A 22,003-nucleotide genomic window follows, 5' to 3' on the forward strand; every position below is an offset into this window, starting at 1 on the left:
TAGATCACCGCGATACTACAGTATTGGCTTAGTTTTCATTCTTCTTCTGATTTCAAAGCTTTATTTATATCCAGTAGAGAAGTTATTTCAACTCGACAAATAGACTGCTCAGATACAGATCCATTAACAAAAGCAAAAGGAATTAAAAAACCAAAAAATAAGACAAGACAATGACTTTGCCAGAATCCAAAGATTTGACTCATTTCTTCTCAGAAGAAACCAAATCACGTAAACCTTCTCCATTGAAGACATGCATCCACTACTTCGGTGATCCAAACATCGTTTTTCTTGCTGGTGGTTTGCCAATGAGCGATTACTTCCCATGGGATAACCTCTCAGCTGATACTCCATTACCACCTTTCTCTCGTGGTATTGGTGCTGAATTGACTGGCGCCGAAGATGAGACCTCTAAGTTCATGGTTAAGAAGAACTCCAAGGTCCATAGCGGTGACATTCCATTGGCACGTTCCCTGCAGTACGGTAGAAGTATGGGTCAACCAGAAATGATTGAATTCTTAAAAGAGCACACAAAGATGATTCATGACATGAAGTACAGCGACTGGGATATCGTTGCCACTACCGGTAACACTAACGCCTGGGAGTCCACCTTGAGAGTCTTCTGTAATAGGGGTGATGTCATCTTGGCTGAAGAACACTCTTTCTCTTCGTCCTTGGCCTCTGCTGAGGCTCAAGGTATCATAACCTTCCCTGTTCCAATCGACGAACACGGTATTATTCCATCTAAATTAGCTGACATTATGGATAACTGGACCGAAGGTGCTCCAAAACCAAAGCTTTTGTATACCATTCCAACTGGTCAGAACCCAACTGGTTCCTCTTTGAACGGTGAAAGAAAGAAAGAGATCTACAAGATTGCCCAGAAACATGATTTCCTAATCATTGAAGATGAACCTTACTACTTCTTGCAAGTTGGTCCTTACTTCGCCGACAAAAACGAAAGAGCTCAACAAGCAGAACAACATGCTAACATGAGCCACGATGATTTCTTGAAGTCTCTAGCTCTAACTTTCTTGTCTGTTGACACTGACGGTAGAGTCATTAGAATGGACTCTTTCTCCAAGGTCTTGGCCCCAGGTACTAGATTGGGATGGATCACTGGTTCTGAAAAACTTCTACAGGCTTACTTGAGTTTGCATGAGATGACTATCCAATCACCATCTGGTTTCACACAATCTTTGGTTAGTGGTACGTTAAACCGTTGGGGCCAAAAGGGTTACATCGACTGGTTGATTGGTCTGCGCCATGAGTACACTGCTAAGCGTGACCACTGTATCGACTCCTTGTTCAAGTACATTCCAAAAGACACCAACAAGGACGGCAAACAAATCTTCTCCATCAATCCTCCAATCGCTGGTATGTTCTTCACTGTTGATATGGATGCCAGTGCTCATCCAGAATTCTCTACCAAATACAACTCCGACCCTGCCCAAGTCGAACAAGCCATCTACGCTAAGGTTGTCAAGAGTGGTGTCTTGGTCGTGCCAGGTGTATGGTTCAAGACTGAAGGTGAAACCACTCCAGCTCAACCAGCTTCTTCGAAGCAGTCTTTGAACCCTAACCAAATCTTCTTCAGAGGTACATACGCCGCTGTCGACCCTGTCCAACTAGACGAAGGTTTGAGAAGACTTGGTGTCGCTTTGCGTGAAGAATTCCAACTGGCTTAAAAAGTGCATTAAAAGAGTACTCCTGTAGTGCTTTTAACGAAACAATAAATAAATAAATGAATAACTGTATTGTCTGTATGAAAAAAAATGTGATATCTGTTTGTTTGTTATATTCTACCGAGATGAGCAATATATATTCCCAGGAATACTTTTAGAGAGATAAGTATATATATACTATTTTATTTTACTATTACAACTGCCGTCTATATAAGATGATCGTGTCAATGTCATGCGTTTTTTCAATCATCTGCCTGAGACGTGTCCAACATTTCGCAGTTTGGATGAATAACGTAGACGATCTTATCGCGGTCCTGCTCTTCAACGTCTTCATCGTCAAGATCATCTTTAGTACCACGAATCTCCATTAGGATCCTGTCCTTAACTAGACGTTTCAGCACTTTATACACGAGCTTTCTCTCGTTGTGATACTCTTCCTCGGATGAGAACTCGTTTTCCTTTTGAATACAGTACCAATCCACGATATCTAGCGCGGTCAATTCAGAACCCTCGTCTCTCTCGACTTCTGATATCTTCCTCACTATCATATTCATCAATTCAACGTATTTCTCATAAGTGACCACAGTCTTTTGCTTCTCTTTCTTCTCCTTATGTTCTTCAACGGTTGATGTGTCAGCAACAGTGCTTGATGCAGGGGATCCAGCCTCTTTGGTTTCATCCATGACTTCCTCTTCCTCATCTTCGATTTCGATGTCATCGACATCAACACGAATGATACTTTGTCTCAACAGATCGTAGGCTTCAGAAATGAACTCTGGAGTAATTTCATCGGAACAGTTGGCTCTGGCAATAGCCTCTGATAATCTGATCATACTCTCCAACTGTCTCACTGTAATTCTGTAACTGGAACGACTGTAGCCCTGAGCGTCATCCTTTCTCAGGTTCTTATATTTGTCCACCAGATACTTCCTTGCCTCCTGGTTTAAGATCGGTTTAAAAGTTCTAGCATACTTGATATAACGTTGTAGTTGCTCTGGTGTATATGGAGATGTGATCGCATCGTCTTGTTTCATGTGTAGATCAATGATATGTGAAGCTAATTCTGTGTCAATCTTTTCATTACAATCATCAAGGATGACGAAGAAAAGGTCAAATCTAGACATAATTGGTGCTGTCATGTTTAGATTACCTCTTAGGGACATTTTTCTGTTGTATCTACCACCAATGGGGTTGGCCGCAGCAAGAATAGATGTTCTAGCATTCAAAGTCGCATGGATACCAGCCTTAGCGATGGAGATGGTCTGTTGTTCCATAGCTTCGTGAATTGCAACTTGATCCGAGATATCCATCTTATCAAACTCATCAATACAACAAATACCATTATCTGCTAACATAAGGGCACCCGCTTCAATAGTATAATCACCACCTTCTTCATCTCTAACAACAGCAGCGGTCAAACCAGCCGCTGAAGATGCTTTACCCGAAGTGTAAACTGACCTAGGAGCAAACCTACAAACGTACTTCAAGAATTGGGACTTAGAAGTAGATGGATCACCAACAACACAAATATTAATATCACCTCTTAATTTTATACCTTCAACTGTGGTCTTATGGACACCTCCTAGCATCTGTAATAGAATACCCTTCTTAACAGATTCGTGTCCAAAAACAGCTGGAGCAATGGACCTAACTAGCTTGTCATATACATGGTCATCCTTAACCATCTCTTGTAATTCACCGATTTCATCTTGACTTAAACTACTCAAAAATATTTCTTGGTCCTTTTCTTGGTCATGGTAAATGTTGCTGTTTTGAATTTTGGAGATAAATTGTAAGTCAGTCTCTGAATGGGTCTCTGAGCCTGGGTTCATATTAGAACCAATGCTCACAACATGACAAGCCAAGAAACTGATCTTATAAGTTAAATCACGAACACCAAGAGACCGCAGACCAGTAACACCGTTGTTAAGACCTTCTGATGACCTAGCAATTCCTCTAGTGTCTAATGAGGCACTTGGCTTTACACCAGGGAGACCTAATTGGGTGACATCAGGAACTACGATTTCTGTACCTGTGAATTGACATCTGTCACCAGGCTTGGCTCTATCCACTGCGTCACCTCTTAGAATTACATCCAAAGTACGGGGCATTGAGCCAGTTGGTATTTCGTTGGAGTTTTCCTGGATTCTTACCTTTTGCCAATCCAAAAATTTCGACCTCGAGACATTTAAAGTCCAGAAAGCTCTGTTTTCACAAGCAGGGTTAGGACAGAATGTGGGTTCAGTGTATTTGAAAGACTGTTCAATGTTATCAACCATAGCACGGCACATATCACATGTGAAACTAGCCTTATATAGCTCCGGTCTCACCTCGGAAGTTCTCGTTACTGTACCTGATATACTCAACAGAGAGCCTATCTTATCTGATCTGATATCTCTGATTCTATGCACGGTCGGTAGATTGAAGAAACTTATTTGAAACAACCTTTCCGTTTGTTCAGGTGAGTTAGTAGTTGTAGATTTCGTAGCTGCCTGGGAATCTCCAGAGTCACGCTGCACTGAGGGATCCATGGAGTCCGTCATCTCTTCTTCTTCGTTGTGTACTTTCACGGATTCTGATGTGAGCAGAAGCTCTGGCGCGTATTTCCTTATGACTCTTTTCAGACCTTTAGTCAAGAAGGGCAAGAAACGGTAGTACTGCTCAGAGATAGCCATGGCCAGCGCCCCATTCTCCCTCATCGACAAATGCTGGTAATCAATATACAGCGTGTTCAAGTCGTATATCTTCATGAACTCAATCTGCGCCCGGTAAACCCTATCGAGCTCCCCAGTCTCCGGTGACTCCACGGCAAACTCGTCCAAAAACTGCTCAAAGGCCTCCCTCACCTTCTCACCCGTGACATCGTCCACTTTCTTCACATGGTTGAACGTACGCCTCCTCAAACCCTGGATAGGCATCTGCTCAGTGTCCTCAGTGTCCTCATCTCCTTGGTACCTCGACAACTGGGACGAGCCCTGCGTCGAATCCTGTATGATATTACTGCCTCCAGACCCCGGATGCGGCTGCGAAGAGCTGGGGAACTGAATACGTGCTTGCGACTCATCAAACCCACTACTGCTCCCAAACCCACCTAGCGAAGATGCAGGAGGAGACGACTGCGACGGCCTGTTAGAGTCCTCAATCGGGAATGGCGATGACATTGTTACTTTTGAAATCCAAACTTCTAGCTCTTACTGGATTGTTCTACCCTCTCTAACTAACTGGTAACGCTTCAAGATACCCAATTGTAAGTAAATATCCCTCGGCGGCAACTACTGACTATTGTACCAATATAGCAAGATCCATCCAGAGATGCCGCCAAAAAAAAAAAAAAAAAAAAATTTCGATGCGGAAAACCTCAAATACACTTGTACGAGTATCATGTGATATTAGTATACCACGATATTCCAACAACATTTCCTAATTAGGAAATTCAAGTATTTCATTACCGTTTTAGGTAAAAAAAGGCTAAAAAAGATTGAGCGGTACGAGAATCGAACCCGTGTCTCCACCTTGGAAGGGTGGAATGATAACCACTACACTAACCGCCCATTACTTGAATGTTGTATGGTAGGAGTTCCAATATGGCTTTCATATGGTGGAGCCATGAGGATTTTCAATTATATTGTGAATAACCTATGTTCATCTGTCTTATTTTGAAATGCAATATGAAACAATACGTTGAGAATACAAATAATTCATATAAATAGAAAACGTTTTTATTCGTTAGGGTTGTTCTGGTATATACTTAATATATAAATAATCGTTACAAAGAAAAAAAAAAAAGGGTTAATGTTTTGATAAGTCTTGGAAGATGTTGAACAGTTCGTTCCATCCGCTGGTGTGTTCTCTGGCGTAGGTGGATGGGGCGTCTCCGTAGACCACTGTGTGGCCGTGCTTCAGATTGCCGTCGGTGATGGCGTCCTTGACAAGTCTGAAGATCGGTTCGATGATCGGAGAAGTGGACCCGGCGGCGAAGATGAAATCTATGGACCGGGCTGAGGAGCTCGAGAACATGGTATCCATCTCGTGGTTGGGCTTTACCGGGGAGGACTTCACAGTATTGTAGACTCTGCCGTGGTTGTGGAACTTCAAGATGAACTTCGTGGCCTCTAGGGATAGTTCCTTCTGCTGCACGAACAGGATGTTCTTGTGGACATAGGCATGTATACCACGGTCCGCGAACAGTGTGTTGATGTGGGTCATGGCCTCACCGATCACACCGGCTACACGTTCCTGATCCTCCGCGTTCTCGGTATGGAATCTCACCATCGAGTCCGCAAGCTTGTAATACGAGCCCGGTAGTCTCTCGATCTTGGTGTCAAGAATCTTGGTGACCTCTTCTAGCCAGTCAACACGGTCAACGATGCTGTACCACATACCGTTCAACCTGACATAAGCACCACTCTCAGCTATTAGCCCTAGGTTACCGACTCTCCCATACAGATTCTCCAAAGTGGTCTTAGAGAAGGAGTTCATGATGTACACAATGTTTTTGGCGCTCAACTCTCTCAAGATGGCCAACATTCTAGGGTTCGGTGGCTCAGATAGCTTCAAAATGAACAATTTGTTCGTGGACTGGGAATAATCGGAGACTACGTCATCAATGGACAAATTAAATAGAGTAGAACTCTCCTTGCTGAACTCCCAGCAGTTTTCAATGTGTTGTAGATTAGATATCATCCAGTTCGTGGAATCATTGTTGATCAAGGACTTCATCATTCTCTTCCATCTTCTCTTCTTCTCATCCATTGGCATTTCCAGACCTTCCTTTATTGTCTTTGCTAAATGTTTAGTGTCCCATGGGTTAATTAGGAGAGCACCACCTTTCAGCAAATCAGCACTTCCGGTGAATTCTGATATCAACAAAGGAGAGTTCTTCTCTCTAGAACAAACAATAAATTCTTGAGACGTTAAATTCATACCTTCTCTTAGAGTGTTAATCAAAAACAAATCAGACTCTGAGCTCAATGCTAAGTACTGAGAAAACTCCAAATCTTGATGTAGGAAAACAACCGGTTGAGAGACACTAATACTAATCGACAAAGAGTTAATCCTGTCAACAACTTTCATAATTTTCCTTTCCAATTCAGAATCCTGACTCTTACCAATACAAATTTGAATCAAAACCACCTTCTCAATATACTCAGGGTTCTCCCTTAAAAATCTCTCATAAGCTAGCAGTTTTTTATCCAGACCACGGATCTTATCAAACTGGTCACGACAGACAATTAGTTTCTTACCTGCCCATCTTTCTCTGATTAACTGTCTCCACTTGGTTACTGACTCACTTGGTAATTGGTTAGTCAAATCGAAGGAATCGATACCAACAGGGAAGGATTTCACAGTGATGACCTTACCCTTGTATCTAAGCTCATCTCCAGTGATATCTGCGGTCAACAAAAGGTTTGCTGTGGTTAGGAAATGTCTTGCATACTCAGTAGTTTGGAAACCAACGAAATTTGAGCCTAGGATACCTTCTAACATGGCTTCCCTTTGGGCAAAACACCTGAAAACCTCACTACTTGGGAAGGAAACGTGCAAGAAGAACCCGATCTTGGCAGTTGGGATCTTTTGTCTTATCATTTCAGGCACTAACATTAGATGATAATCATGAACCCAGACAATGTCGCCATCCTTATACACCTCCGTGATCTTGTCTGCAAAGTATTGGTTAAGACGTTGGAAATAGTTCCATGAATGGTCTTCAAAGGCCTTGGAGTTTGGATTATCAGGGATTTGGTAATGCAAAGTTGGCCACAAGATCTGTTTACAGAAATTCTTGTATGCACCTTTGAAAGTCACATCATCTACAATAACAGCAGAAGATTGGTATTTCTCATCCAATTCAGCTACAATTTTACCGGTGGTTTCACGTGGAATTTCATCTGTAGGTATACTCATAGTACCGACCCACTTAACAGGAGTGGTGATATCCTTTTCCAGGATAGCTGTATTGATAGCGTTTTTCAAAGCACCATTACCCTTTCTGGATGGGACAATCTTCCATGGGACTCTGCTAAATATATCCAGGGAGCTCTCCAATCTCTTAGACCCACTGGAGTAGCCTCCAAACCCTGGAACGTTGTAATGAACCTTTCTATCCGTTTCATAATCAGACTCGTTATCAGAAGAGTGCTTCTCGTCATCCTCGACCACAACACCATCACCATCAAAAGCCAGGTCAATTGAGTTCTGGGAGTACTTCAAATGCGACGATCCATGTGATCCGGAGCCCACCCTTTTCATCGATGGGAATTGAGAGGCGTTGGGCTGCTTCTTATAGTTATCGAAGTTCACCACACCTTGGACATTGTCGGGAACAGCCCTCGACTTCGGCGTAATAACAGTGGTGTTCGGGTTCGTCGGGTGCGAAGCAGGCGTACCTTCCACTGCATTCGAGCCAGCACAGTTCTGAGAACTGTTCAGCACAGAGTGCAGCAACAGTGACTTGTTCACATTGTCCAACAAGTTAGCAGTAACATCCAGCGACGAGCCTTCGTCCCCATTGAACTCCTTAGAGTACGCAGTGTCCTCCCTGTCCAACGCAGTATTGGAGATAAAGAAATCCTCAGCAGAGGCATGCGTATGCACTCCCAACGCAGGATTCGCCGGCGTCCCCGCAGTAGTAGCATTAGCAGTCAGGTTCTCCAGGAATTGCTCCGACGACAACGGCCCGCCCTGCGAGTCCAGCGAGGGAGCAGATCCCGTCCCCGGGATCTGCCTCATACCCTTCGAATACAACTCCTCAGGCCTCTCAACAACCTCCTCCGAAACCTTCACCAGCTTCGAGTCAACCAACTCAGCCGTCTGCTCCTGGTCTAAAACCTCAAACTGCGGCTGGAATGGCAGAAATAACGACGCTACTATAATTGTCATAGTTCTATTCTTAACTCTCTTATGTCTTATCCTCCAGCTTCCGCCCTCCACCAAGTAATTCCATATCATGAGGCATTGTCTTTATGATCCCTTTTATCCCATCGCCGGCCTCTCCTTCTCCCCTATAAAAAATCACTTCACACACTAAATTTACAATACAAAGACAATGATAATGACAATTGGAACATAGGTCATGGTATAACCAACAAGGCCAATTTCATCTCATCATTGCTGTCTCTCCCTCCACCATCTCACCATCATCTCACCATCATCTCACCATCTCTCTTCTCCAGTTCTTATATACACAGAGCTATACTCAGATACTACATACAATCTACATCTACACCTCCATCTATATACCTTTATCTATATCTCCATCTCCATCTATATCTCTATATCTCTCTATATATCTATATCAATATCACGTTGTATCTATATTGGCAGTGTATGTCTTATATAAGAACGCTTTGTTCAATTCGAAAACAGAAGGGCAAGACGGGAAGAGAAAGGGAGGATACGGAACGATGGATGTGTCTACGGTGCTGTTCTTTGGGCTATTAATTGCGTATGTTGTGTATGTCAAGGTGAAGTCGATGCGGCCTAGGGCCATTGACACTGCGGCTAGTGATACTACCAGTGGCGATGGCAATGGCGATGCCATCGCCACTGGCACTGGCAGTGACAACACCACTGTCACTACGACTAACACGGTACGTAAGAGGAGGAAGAGACGTGTTACCGAGGGTATGATTGAGATCGTGGCTACGTTAGCACCACACCTACACCATGACCAGATCAAGTATGACCTGGAGAAGACTGGGTCTGTCGAGGCCACCGTGGAGAGGCTATTGAAAGGTGAAGAGTTTGAGTTTCCTCCAGCGGAACAGGAGAAGGTCGAGGAAGATTACTACGAGGATAACATCGGGTTGGAGTCTGATGACGAGCAGCCGGAAGGTGACCAAGATGACGATGAAGATGAAGAGCCAATCCAATTATAGAGTTTGCTTTTCTGTTGTTCTATATTCTTCTATAACAAATATATATATGACAAATTGTTTATTTAACCTCTTTGGCTTTCTTTCTGACAGGTAAGATGTTGACGATATCCAGTTTACGCTTTGGTTCTTCGTCTTCTGTCTTCACTTCCTTGACCGAGGCTGGTCTATCGATTTGCTCACCGAAGAGGGTTGAGTCGATGGATATCGCTGAACAGAACCCGTCTGTCGAGGACACCATGACCATGTCGCCCTTGGCGGACCACGCAATGTCCGTCAGCGGGGTGTAATGCAGATTGCTCACAATGGAGATGGGCTCTGGCGACTCAGTGTCATAGAACAGCACCTGGTTCGTGGTCGCCACGGCAAATACGAGCTTGTAAGGTAAGTCTATGTATGGTTTCTCTGCCTGGAGCTTGTAGTAGTTCTGGTTGAACGCTACCGCGATGGCCGGCTTGTTCAAGAACGGCAAACACACATCGGGCTTATTATGAGCTTGTTTCAGGGAGGCTCGCGTATATATATATATGGCATTGTTCACTTCAGGGTTAGCAGAGCTCGACTGGCTCTCAGCGACATCCGCCTGTGTGCTCTTGAAGATACCTGTGGGCACCACGAGGAGACTCCCGCAGGGGGACATCACTAGACGCCGGAAAAACGACGGCAAGGTCTCGTTGTGGAACAAGTAACTGGTCTTCAACACGCTGTGGTTGACGAGAACAGAGCCGTCTGAACCCGCAGATATCTGCGGCAGCTCACCCTTCACAACGCGGTTCCGCAGGCGCAGCCTCCTGATCCGGTCGAGATTTGGCATGGCCTTCAGCTCGGCAGGAGTGTTGAACTGTATCTCATACACATTGATGGACCGGTCTACAGACTGCGAGACGATGAACTCGTTTTGAGGGTCCCACGTGACACCTTGGACGTAGTGGTTGTGGTCCTTTACGTAGGCAACGCAGTTACCGTTCGACACGTTGAACACCTTGACAGAGTTGTCTATTGAGGCTGTGACGATGTACTTGTCGTCAGGTGACCAGCACACGTCGTAGACTTCAGAAGGCCCAGAGACGACCTCATTATTCACGGCATTCGACCGAATCCTCTTCCACACCACCCACTCCTTGTCCTCACCACTGCCAGCTTCCTCAGAGGCGCCAGCATCATCTCCAAACCCAGTAATATTATTGGCGGACTTCTCCTCCAGCCTCCAAAGAAGCACCTGCCCATCGTCCCCAGCAGACGCCAGCACTTCTCCGCGGTGGTCAAACCGAATGACATTGACAGCCTGCTCATGCAGCGTCAGACTCGCCAGGAAGTCGATAGTCTCCACTTTACGCCTACTCGCACCACCGAAGTTCAAACGCCACATCCGCACCTTGTTGTCTCCTCCAGCAGTGAATAACCCGTCCTCTCCACGGAAACACACCCCGTAAACCGGCTGCGACTCATGCCAGTATATCTGCAAGTTGTTAGCATCCATCACAACTGCTATATATCTCTCAATTACCTTCCTTTAGCCCCTTTCACACCAGATCAATGCCCTAAAACCCATTTTTATAACTCCCACAGTGAAAATTTTTTTTTCAGCCAGCGTATATAAAGCGATGAGCTATCGAGATATTGCCATATTCCATATTGATATATTGATATTGATATATTGATATATTGATGATGCCGATATCAATGATATTATACAATACATTAGTATCAGTATATAATTGTCAGGAGACGATTACACTTGCACACATTGTCAAATTCCCAATTGGTTCAATTGTTTTTATACCAGTTGGAGCCGTAGCTGTGCAGAAATGAAATTGCGATATATCTGGGAGAAGGTAATATTTTTGTGTTACCTACCCCCTCGTCAAAGAAGTGGCTTATGGTCATTTCTTTGTTAAAATCGCTACATCCCCCCATATAAATATATACTGTGTGTCTCATACACCATTACCATGCTGTAAGCTGGAGTCTGTAACTACCACCTATCGACATATTGCTTTAACGTTACGTTCAAGAACAATACAATACATCAATAAAACTAGGAATACTAAAGAGACAATCGTATACAGTACTTTCTCAACATTACAATATTGTAGACTATACTATAGTACAGTATATTATAAGTACAGTATACTATAATAATACTTTAATACAATACTATGCTAACAGTATACACACCCTTATACTACAGACACACTCTCATTACATTGTAGCGTTACTGTAGGTATAATGTAGACATGTATTACAGTATATTATATTATAATATGCTAATACTATAATATGCTAATACTATAATATGCTAATACTACACTATAATACTATACTATATTATACTATACTATATTATACTATACTATACTATACTATACTATACTATACTATACTATACTATACTATACTATACTATATTATATTATACTATACTATACTATACTATACTATACTATATTATATTATACTATACTATACTATACTATACTATACTATACTATACTATACTATAATACAGTAATACACTCTATATGTAGTATAAAGCAGGGTAACATATACATTATAGTATAGTATTACTATTTATTATAATGCAATATACTATCATATACAATACAATAGTATAATACTACAAAACAGTATAATATAATGCAATAATACTATACTATAATAGAATACTATATAATATACTATAATACTATACTATAATACTATATATACAGTACAATACTCAATATATGAGGGTAACCTCATTATAGCATTCACATAATATAGCATTTATTGTTATATTACATTATATTATATAGTATCGGTACAGTGTTACGTGATAATACATTATATGTAAGCATAATATAATATAGATACCAATAATATAATATAGATAATAATATAATTTAGATACTAATATAATATACAATAATACTTACATTAATAGTATATACTACCTTACCCGGAAAAACTATTATAGTATATATATAGTATGGTATAGTAATATATATAATATAATATATTATAGTATATCTACAGTAATAGTACAGTATTATTATAATGTGTTATATTATTGTATTATATTATAGTATTATATTATATTACATCATTATATCATTATATAGTATAGTACATTATAGTATACTTATAGTACAATAATACAATGTAGTATATTGGCTTATTCGTATCCTGATACGTGGGGATGTATTATATATTGTATTGTAGTACAACATAGCATTGTAGTTACAACATAGCATTATATTACAACATGGCATTGTAGTATTGTAGTGTTGTAGTGTTGTAGTAGAGTAATGCTATAGCACGTTGTTGCAATGTATACGTACAGTATGATAGTCACACCACATTACGTACAATACGATAACTGAAAAAATATTTTTGGGCTTCAAAGGGACACACAGTGAGAAGGGCATTGCCCAATTTAAACATATTTATATATTTTTGATTTTGTAGTTTTTGGGAGGTCTCTGTTTTGTTGTCTTTGATAACATAACTCTTTACTTCAACATACATCACAACTTATATAAAAGCTTAAAAGTGCAAGATGAAGTTTGGGGACGTAGCTGGGTTTTTGGCTCGGGCAGAAGCGCTGGAGATGAGCTCTACTCTCGGTGCTCAATTGGCCGCTGCCACTGAATTTCTAGAGAGGCATTCAGAAGTGTTAGATGTACGGAAGTTCAATAAATCAAATAGTGCAGAAGGTGACGCGTTGGGGCTGGTGTCGAGTATCGTTGGCTGCAGCTATGATCTGGTGAAGACGTTCTTTGATGCCGGTGACCTCTCGTTGACCGGCACAGTGGAGGCTGTGTTGGTGGAACGGAACGCTGTGGTGGATATTCTGATAGAGGTATACTTGAGAGGGCAGCTGGCGCTGCCCTCGCTTGATGTGGAGGCCACGCGGTTCGCTCGTGTAGAGGATTTGATAGATCAGGTAGCAGAGACACTACGCAAAGTGAACACTGTTAGAGACGATGTCTTGGAACGTATGGATGAGATTGTCTCTCAGGGATCCAGTGATGACGACAACGTGTTTAGTTATAGTGGCAGTGAGGATTCCCGCGTGCAAGTGATTATTGATCTGGTTATAAACTACAACATAATGTACATTTTTAAGCTGTTGAAGCTTGTGACCATGTACACATTAAACCAGCAAATTCCTGTGAAAACAGTGGCTAAGTGGTTCAGCCAATTGGACGAGACCCTGGACCAGATTGCTTTAATCGAACCCACACATTCTAATAGAACCTCTCTTGATAACATGGAGAGAACTTTGGTGGACAGACTTTTCATCTCAAGGCTCGAGTCGATGGTTTCGGTTATATCATTAATGCTGCTGGGGCTGTCTACCGCTATGGAAGATCAGCACCTAGATTTCAGCCAGGCTTACCTGCATGATGTAGAGACTTTCAAGTTGGTACACAATACTCTACTCGATCAATTGGAAAAATTACGTGTACCTGTGGTGCTATACATGTGGTCGTTCATATTATATGGGAAATCTGTCATACTGGAAGATGAATCAGCTGAGATGGCACAGGAAAAACAGATAGAATTGAATTTTATGCAAAAAGTTATTCCAGACGAGTCACTGTCATCACTAAGTTATGCATTTGCATACTCTGCTGAGAATGGCGACCTCTTCAATAAATTTGAAGTTATATCAACAGCTCTGAAAAGTGACAATATATTCATTACTATCTTTACGTCATTCCTTGCACTATCGATGAGTTTTGTACCAATCACCGCACACACTTCAAAGGTACTCAAGTCTATCCTCAGCGATGTTCCAGATGAAGTTGTCGAACGTTTTATCACAGATAATGCGTTTTCCTCAAAGTTTGATACTATTAGAGCGAAGTTACCGCTTATAGAAGAAGGTTTGCTCCCTTTCATAAATTTAACTGCCATTAATGAACAATTGGCTAACTTCAGTTGGGGTTGCCTGCGAACTTATGCTGCTAATCTACAACTAGGAAAAATTGACTATGATTTAGTAGACAACAACTTGGCTTCAGAAACTGTAGCCAACTTAGAACAAATACAAATATCAACTGAGGTACTAATAAAACCCCCATATGAATTGGACGAATCAGTTTTGATGCCATTGCCTAAATCAACCACTGCTTTAATAATATCTGATGTTTCGACTTCAACAAACAATGAAGATGAAAGCAACACTTTAACGAAAACTAATGGAGAAACCGACGTAGTACTCAAATCTGAAAATACTACCAATGAAACACTTCTAGTATTTAATTATGAGTATAATGGATGGTCACTTTTGGGCAGAGTATTACAAAATTTATCCATCATTTATTCAATGAAAGGTAATGACATTGATTCGGAGGTTCAAGATTTCATGATTGCTACCATTGATTTAATCTCTAAAGTTGTAGGACCGGGACTATCAAATGATGATTCAATAAATATTTTGGAGTCTCTATCATCACAGTTGACTAAACCAAGAGATGAAGATATTGTTTCAGTAGTTTTCAAAATATTTGAAAGAGCGTTACACAAGAGAAACTACAGTCTCCTCTGTAGTTGCGCAAAATTTACGCAAGTTCTACTCTATAAATTCCCTCATTTTGTTTGGTCTTACCTTTCTACTTCTGATCTCTTAGAGCATTACGGTAAATCCGGTTTAGCTAACGTAATTTTAGGCTCCACTGAATTGACAAATGGAGAATATGAATTTACTTTACAATTAGCACAAATGACCCTTGGTTTAATCGATGATGCTGTTGCTACCTCTCTATACTTAGATTCTGGTGTTCCTTTGAAAACAAAAAAGTCTATTCTTGCAAATTTGATAGTTCATCTCCTCAATGTTTATGAAAGTTTCCAATACTGGAAGTACACCAAATCAATTGAGCAAAGGTTCGAACTTTCCTTAGCTTTAACTAAAGCTTTTTCTAAGACCCTTTATTATGTTCATGTTATTGACCCAGAGGCCACACCAGACCAAAAAGTAACAAGTGTTTTGGCTAAGGCAGCTTCTGCAATTACGAGTGCTTTCTTAACTTCTGATGCTTATGATCCACCTGTTGTTCAAACATTAATCAACACTCTGACATCACCAACTAATAGAACGATTTCAATATTTGGTAAAGGCTTATTTGATCAACTATACGAATCTGTTGTTCAACAATCTTATGAATTAGCAAACATATTGGTATCCATCAGAGGTGTTTCAAAATTATCTGCTAGTTCACTAGAGAAATATCTCTTTACAAATTCGCCAAAATTAATTGAAATTTACACTACTCAGTCTGCTTTGAAATTACCTATCATAAAACTACTGAATAGTTTAGTAGGTGTACCATGGTCTAATGATTATCCATTTTTGTATTCATACCTAGGTGCTAAGAAATCAGAAGAGCTATTATCTTCTGTTGTCGCAGATTTATCATTGTCACTCCAAAACTACCAATTATCAAATGCAATTTACATTTTCTTCAGCACCTTAATAAGGAGCAAACAAGATGGTTTGTCTATTCTTTTCCTCACTGGTCATATAGCTGAGGCTGAGAAGAAAGAATCACCTGAGCTAAAAGATACATCTGAATCTAAATCAGACGCAACAAAATCTAAAAATACGGTAATTTCTCCAATATCTAAAGCGAAACCCAGCTCTCCAAAACTTACATCTTTGATTGAAGTGCTCAAAAGGAATGTAAAAGATTTGGAGACACTCCCGGAATCTACAAGTTGTCATTTACTAGACGCCATAGCCTTTGCGTTCAATACCTGGACTAACGCCAGAAATATTGATGAGGAGAAGGAGTTCATTTCCTCATTAATGAAAAAATTAAAACAGTTCGAACAAGACAGGACTAATATTAAAAATTCTGAGATGAATCAGAAACAGGTTAAAAGATTGACTAAGAAGTATAAACTTATTGCTAGAATCGTTGAAATTTTTGCCTTGCATCTGTATACTTCAAAAGAAACTAATCAAGATATTTTACAATTGCTTGAGAGTGATTCTACTTTGCCACAATTAAAAAAGTTCTTCATGATCGAAGGCTATAACAAGGAGTTACAAATGCAACTAAGTGATAATATTACAGCACAGTATCCAAGCATTGAATTATCAAAATTCATACTATCCCCTATTTCTCGTAACTTTATTAATTTCAGTGACTGTATTTTTGACGTTTCTACTCTTGATCAATTCTTAGGGAATGATATTGCCTGGGCTGGTGAAGGAGGCTTTAGAAGCCAAGTATTAGATGCTTCCCTGAACTTACAAAATACAATTGCTCAGATATCAGCTGCAAAATCATGGGGTGCGTTAATCACTGCTTATCAAAATAAAAGAAGAGGTAAGATCCCTGAATTCTATTTGGAACTCTTGACCGAAATGCTACAATATAATATTGACTTTGGTATCGAGGCTCCATTGTTTTTGGACATATACACAGAAAGATTAGAATTAGTTTTCTTTATTCTTTATAATATGAATAACCAGAAACAAACTGTGAGTGATAAAATCATATACAAGATGATTAATCAACTTTCTGAAATTCTAAGAAGCACTGATGTTGATTTTCTAAACAATATATCGAAATCTACTGGCGTTGCATTATATAGACCAGCATTGAGAACAATACTTCTGCTACTATCCATGGTACAAGATGGTCCAGCATTTATTGAACTTTCTTCAGACTTACTTCTTCAGCTTACTGAAGAAGCCTTCTGTAAAGGATTATACCTTATTACCTCAACTATTCTTTCGAACATTAATATATCCAAATCATCATCAGAAAATCTAGCAATTCAGATAGAGCAGAAAATTCAAGACATATCACTTTTGCTAAATCTGGTAATCAAGATTCAGAGACTGAACCCATCTTCTGGATTCAACACCATCTTCGCCTCGTCACTTTACGAAGTCGGCACTTTGAAAGTAATCTTAAACCTGTACTCAAGTGCTCACCTATTCCTGCTTAATGATGAACCTCTGTTGGGGCAGTTAAGTTTGAGTATCATCACAGAATTATGCTCCATCACTGAGGTTGCGGAAAAGATCGTGACCAATGGACTATTTACTGTATTAGTGGAATCACCGCTCTCAGTGGCTCTTCAGAAAGGAAGCCTAAAGGCCTCCGTTCAACCAAAGCTACACTCCCTATGGAGTAATGGGTTACTATCCATTATTCTGCTATTACTTAGCGAGTTCGGAGGTAAAGTTCTCCCAGAAACATGTCTCTTTGTCTCATACTTTACAAAACACATTGGCGGGGTCATTGCGGCCTGGTTTGATAATAACATATCAGTCTCCTCAGCTCTAATTAGAGAAACTAAACAGATCGTACTACTGCAAAAAATGCTAGACGCTTTGTCGTGTAGGAGTTACCTGGAAAGTTCCATCAGAGGTGACGTTTCAAACATACAGCTAATACCTGGCTTGGACAACGAGGCTGATCGCAAACAACTGAACTCAGCTTTGAACAAGTTACTCACACATCCAAAGTACTTGAACTCAAGGATAATCCCAACTACAGTGGAGGAACAGCACAAGTTGGAAGATGAGCTACTGAGGTCAGATTTCACAAAAAATATCTGCAAAGAGATCAAGGGAATCCAGGAATTGCTCTTCCAATCATTATAGTTCTACTTAACAATCCGCCTGTAATATAACTACGTATCCAATCATATAAATGCATTTTTTTAACAACAAAATCACCGTTTATAGCACAGACTCCCATTTATTCATTGGGCATCGCGTTTTGCCTTAAAGCTCTTAAAGCTTAGGAGAAAGGCTCTTTTTTAAGCAGATAGACTAAAATAGAGCTGCTTTTAAGCCAATTCTTGCCTCTTGTGATTCTACTTATGACTGAACATAGGTCATTTTCAAGGGATATAACATTATAAGATATATATACCAAAAGAGAAAATCTTCAATGTGGCTAGCCCACCATAATGCAATTCTGATCTTCTTTGGATTAATAGCACTAGCATCATATCCAGCTGGTACTGGTGGTGTGCTAATCGGTATATTAATTACGGTTTTAAGCTCTATGATGTTTATTAATGTAGAGAGGTTCAATTCTAACTCCTCAAGTTCGAGGTTGAGACTCCGATTTGACCCAAACTATATCCAGGACAAATTTATTACGAATGACAAGGTTACTACTTCTGAATTCACTGGGTATCCTAAACTAGAACGTGAAGTGAATGAGATTATTGATTTTATCATGGGAGACTTCATATGTCCTTGGTACTCTAGAATTGACAAGCTATCTGGCCAGCCAGACTTCCTAAATGCAGTCAGGTACACGTTACACAATGCTGCTAATAAAATTGCCAAAAAACAGAGAGGCAAGAACATCATTGAACTAACACACACGAAAATAATCCCTATAATCTCGGAGCATATCAATGTCTACACTAAGAGCAGGAACTCCATGTCAAAAACTGGCAAATTGAATGAATTCGATAGCGATGTGTCAAAGTTCTTCTTGGCTGTGGAGTTTAATAAGCATAGGAAGTTACACAGTAGTATATTCCTGAGAAGTCAAAACTTAGAGGAAAACATAAAACAATACTGTTCCCAGAAATCCGAACGTTTATACCATCTATTAGTAGATGAAACAGAGACTTCCTCCCCCATTGTGTCGGTACTGTTAAAACAGATCATCGCCAGCAATGTCCTGTTGCCTGTGATCAATAAATTTGCTGATCCTTATAACCTGAACACGTTTCTTATTGCATTCTCAGAGAACCATTTGAGTGAAACGAAGCAGGTCACTAAGATACGAAAAGTGCTGACAGAGGAGCTGGGATCCTCAAGTACCGATGACACTGTAATTAATCACATAAACCATTGGTGGCTACTAGAAATCAATACTGTGAACAATAAAGAATACGAATACTGCCTGCGATATATCACTACATGCAACTTTGTGTATTCATTACAAAATATAGGATTTGTCCTTTTACTATGTTTGGCTAGAGTAACTAAACCAGGAAGTAAGAAATCTATTGAGGAACAAAAAATTCTCCTAACCATTAATTTGGTTGAAATGAGACTTAAAATATTGAATTCTAAGCTCCTTAATGGCCCTACTTTCACCGCTGGTTCAAATATGACCAAAAACAACTGGCACAATTGTATAAGTTACGTCGAAAACTTTGTCAGATCGATTTCTTATAGCTATGTTCTAGAGAACAGCGAATTAAGACCCTATTTTACGTCATACTTAGGAGACACTGATCAAAAGGGAAAAATTTCCTTACTGGAGTTCATTAAGTTCAAAAATTCCTTGACGATACCGCTAGAAGACAGTAAGAACAATAAAAGTTTTGAGACGTTGAACCCGGCCATTGTTCAGACTGACCTGAGTCGTTTCATATCAGAGGATACATTACTAGAGCTAAATGCTATTGATCCGGGACTAACCAACAATATTCGTATCCTCCTCTCTACAGATCAGTTCAATGTTGATGAAAAGTTTTCACTATCAATGAGGAGTATTCAAATTCTACAAGATGAAGTAGAAAGAATTATAAGAAATGATTTTGAGGACTTCAAAAAATCCAAGCAGTATTTACAGATGATTACTTCTCCGAAGTTCTTCAGGTCAAAATTATATATAAAAAATATCTTGGAATATTCATTAGAAAATACAAAAATCAACACTGTAATTGGTACAACCAAAAGACATATATCACAAAACCCTAAACTAGACAGCAAGATTGAACACATTATGAGTGAGAAAATCAACAAACACAGTTTGTTCAAAAAACATGAGAACATTAACCAAACTTTTCCTTACGAAAAAGAAATAAAACTAGATACTTATAGAGATGTATTAGAGGAGTCACCGTATAATGGAAAAGAGAGTAAATTAAAGAGTTTTCAAGATATCAAAGATGCAATCGCTGTTTTAACTCTAAAGATTGACCAAACCGAAAGGGAAACCCAAGTGTTAGAGCACTTATTATTAAAAGCGGAATTAATGAATGACCAAGAGCAATTAAAAATCCTTACCAAGTCAGATAGAGCCTTGAAGAGGGAACTTGAAAAAATGGAAATGTCCAGACAGCTATTGATAGTACAGGAATCTTCCAATGCCCTCTTCGGCAATACAATTATTAAGATTTCGTCTTACCTCGAGGACTTAGATGAAAACAGTAAACGATCAGTCACCTACTACCTTGTTAATGTCACTCACTCCTATAACAGTAAAGCATCCAATTGGGAAGTATCGAGAAGGTACTCCGAATTTTACGCTCTTTATCAATATTTAAGAAAGAGATACAAAGTCCAGATAAAGCATGTGGTTACCACTTTCCCATCAAAGGTTCCTGTCTCTACTAAATACGATATATCTAGGGCTGCTGTATGCGAAGAGCGACAAATAATGTTTGATAAGTTTTTAAACCAGTTACTTCTTATCCAGGAGGTATGCGAAGACGACATGTTCCGAAGATTTCTAACCGATTCGACAACTTTTGATATAAAAAAATCCAATGCAGATGAGAAGCCGCAGACTAATGTGACCAGGGATGACAACAACGAGGGTCATAATTCGGATCCCAATGCATCCACCGATGATCTATTCAACGGTCGAAGCAACTCAAATAGCACAACAGCTCCGTTACCGACACCATACCCATACTATTATAAGGCCAAGTCTAATGTTAAGATCGTGTCAGAGCTGTTCATCAGCATATTTTCAGGTAATGAGACGTCCCGCTGGTTCCGTGGTCGTGCTATTGTCACCTTGTTACAACAACTATTGGGGAGCACCATAGAGAAGTACATCAAGGACCAAGGCAAGAAATGGAGCTCAGACAAACAGTTAAGTAGCGTGCTGGCCAGCTTCAAGTTTGCGCTCTGGGGCCCCAACGGCACCTTCAGAAGACCCAAGGGCAAGAAAAGAGAAGAGGTGACGAAGAACGAGGAGAGACAGACAGAGACCCGCTCGAACGAGCTGTTCCAAATGCTCTTCATCGAGTCCTTCGCCACCGTAGTCGGCTATAGCAAAACCAAGGAAGCAGCACTGCGTCTCCACGAGATGCTCCAGAACCAGTTTCTAAATAGCAGCCTCATGCTGGAACTCACGGACACTATCATAGATGATATCATATTCAGCGACCCACAACACCAAGACCCCAATTCACAGCACAGTGGACCCACAATGCTAATATAACAATGTATTAATAGGAAATAAAGCAATGCACTAATAAATAATAATATACATACGATAATACAACATAACAATCATTGAAATATTTGTAATATTAGCAATATGACCGTATACCCACTACCTTATATTCATCACACATAACGTAAATACACGTGACTTGGATATTTTTTGGAAAAAAAAAGCTGACCGGCAGGGAACCAAAAGCCCAATGAAGCCAAAGTTAAAGGTGTTCAACTATATGAGCAGCGTGCGATGTACCGTCCCTTACTGTGGCTTGGGTATATAATTGAGT

At 40.2% G+C, this 22,003-nt stretch overlaps 7 protein-coding genes across 7 annotated transcripts; 4 read left to right on the top strand and 3 right to left on the bottom strand.

The window, feature by feature from the left end:
• Positions 1 to 170: 170 nt before the first annotated feature.
• Positions 171 to 1,685, top strand: ARO8 (bifunctional 2-aminoadipate transaminase/aromatic-amino-acid:2-oxoglutarate transaminase; the record flags this gene model as incomplete). The annotated part of the gene is made up of 1 exon (XM_071050218.1): positions 171 to 1,685. One exon carries the CDS (start codon positions 171 to 173, stop codon positions 1,683 to 1,685), a length of 1,515 nt encoding a protein of 504 aa, XP_070908810.1.
• A 239-nt stretch (positions 1,686 to 1,924) lies between these two features.
• On the bottom strand, positions 1,925 to 4,843 carry MCM6 (MCM DNA helicase complex subunit MCM6; the record flags this gene model as incomplete). Its single annotated transcript, XM_071050219.1, has 1 exon — positions 1,925 to 4,843. One exon carries the CDS (start codon positions 4,841 to 4,843, stop codon positions 1,925 to 1,927), a length of 2,919 nt encoding a protein of 972 aa, XP_070908811.1.
• Positions 4,844 to 5,471: 628 nt separating this feature from the next.
• Positions 5,472 to 8,630, bottom strand: TSL1 (trehalose 6-phosphate synthase/phosphatase complex subunit; the record flags this gene model as incomplete). The annotated part of the gene is made up of 1 exon (XM_071050220.1): positions 5,472 to 8,630. The coding sequence occupies one exon, from the start codon at positions 8,628 to 8,630 to the stop codon at positions 5,472 to 5,474; it is 3,159 nt and encodes a 1,052-aa protein (XP_070908812.1).
• A 455-nt stretch (positions 8,631 to 9,085) lies between these two features.
• Positions 9,086 to 9,559, top strand: CUE4 (Cue4p; the record flags this gene model as incomplete). Its single annotated transcript, XM_071050221.1, has 1 exon — positions 9,086 to 9,559. One exon carries the CDS (start codon positions 9,086 to 9,088, stop codon positions 9,557 to 9,559), a length of 474 nt encoding a protein of 157 aa, XP_070908813.1.
• Positions 9,560 to 9,617: 58 nt separating this feature from the next.
• On the bottom strand, positions 9,618 to 11,036 carry CAC2 (Cac2p; the record flags this gene model as incomplete). Its single annotated transcript, XM_071050222.1, has 1 exon — positions 9,618 to 11,036. The coding sequence occupies one exon, from the start codon at positions 11,034 to 11,036 to the stop codon at positions 9,618 to 9,620; it is 1,419 nt and encodes a 472-aa protein (XP_070908814.1).
• A 2,058-nt stretch (positions 11,037 to 13,094) lies between these two features.
• Positions 13,095 to 18,167, top strand: NUP188 (Nup188p; the record flags this gene model as incomplete). Its single annotated transcript, XM_071050223.1, has 1 exon — positions 13,095 to 18,167. The coding sequence occupies one exon, from the start codon at positions 13,095 to 13,097 to the stop codon at positions 18,165 to 18,167; it is 5,073 nt and encodes a 1,690-aa protein (XP_070908815.1).
• Positions 18,168 to 18,459: 292 nt separating this feature from the next.
• On the top strand, positions 18,460 to 21,714 carry MDM1 (Mdm1p; the record flags this gene model as incomplete). The annotated part of the gene is made up of 1 exon (XM_071050224.1): positions 18,460 to 21,714. The coding sequence occupies one exon, from the start codon at positions 18,460 to 18,462 to the stop codon at positions 21,712 to 21,714; it is 3,255 nt and encodes a 1,084-aa protein (XP_070908816.1).
• Between the last annotated feature and the right edge of the window lie 289 nt (positions 21,715 to 22,003).

The sequence above is a fragment of the Nakaseomyces bracarensis genome (genome assembly GCF_045282275.1).
Source record: "Nakaseomyces bracarensis strain CBM3 chromosome Unknown Scaff1_0, whole genome shotgun sequence".
Taxonomy (NCBI): domain Eukaryota; kingdom Fungi; phylum Ascomycota; class Saccharomycetes; order Saccharomycetales; family Saccharomycetaceae; genus Nakaseomyces; species Nakaseomyces bracarensis.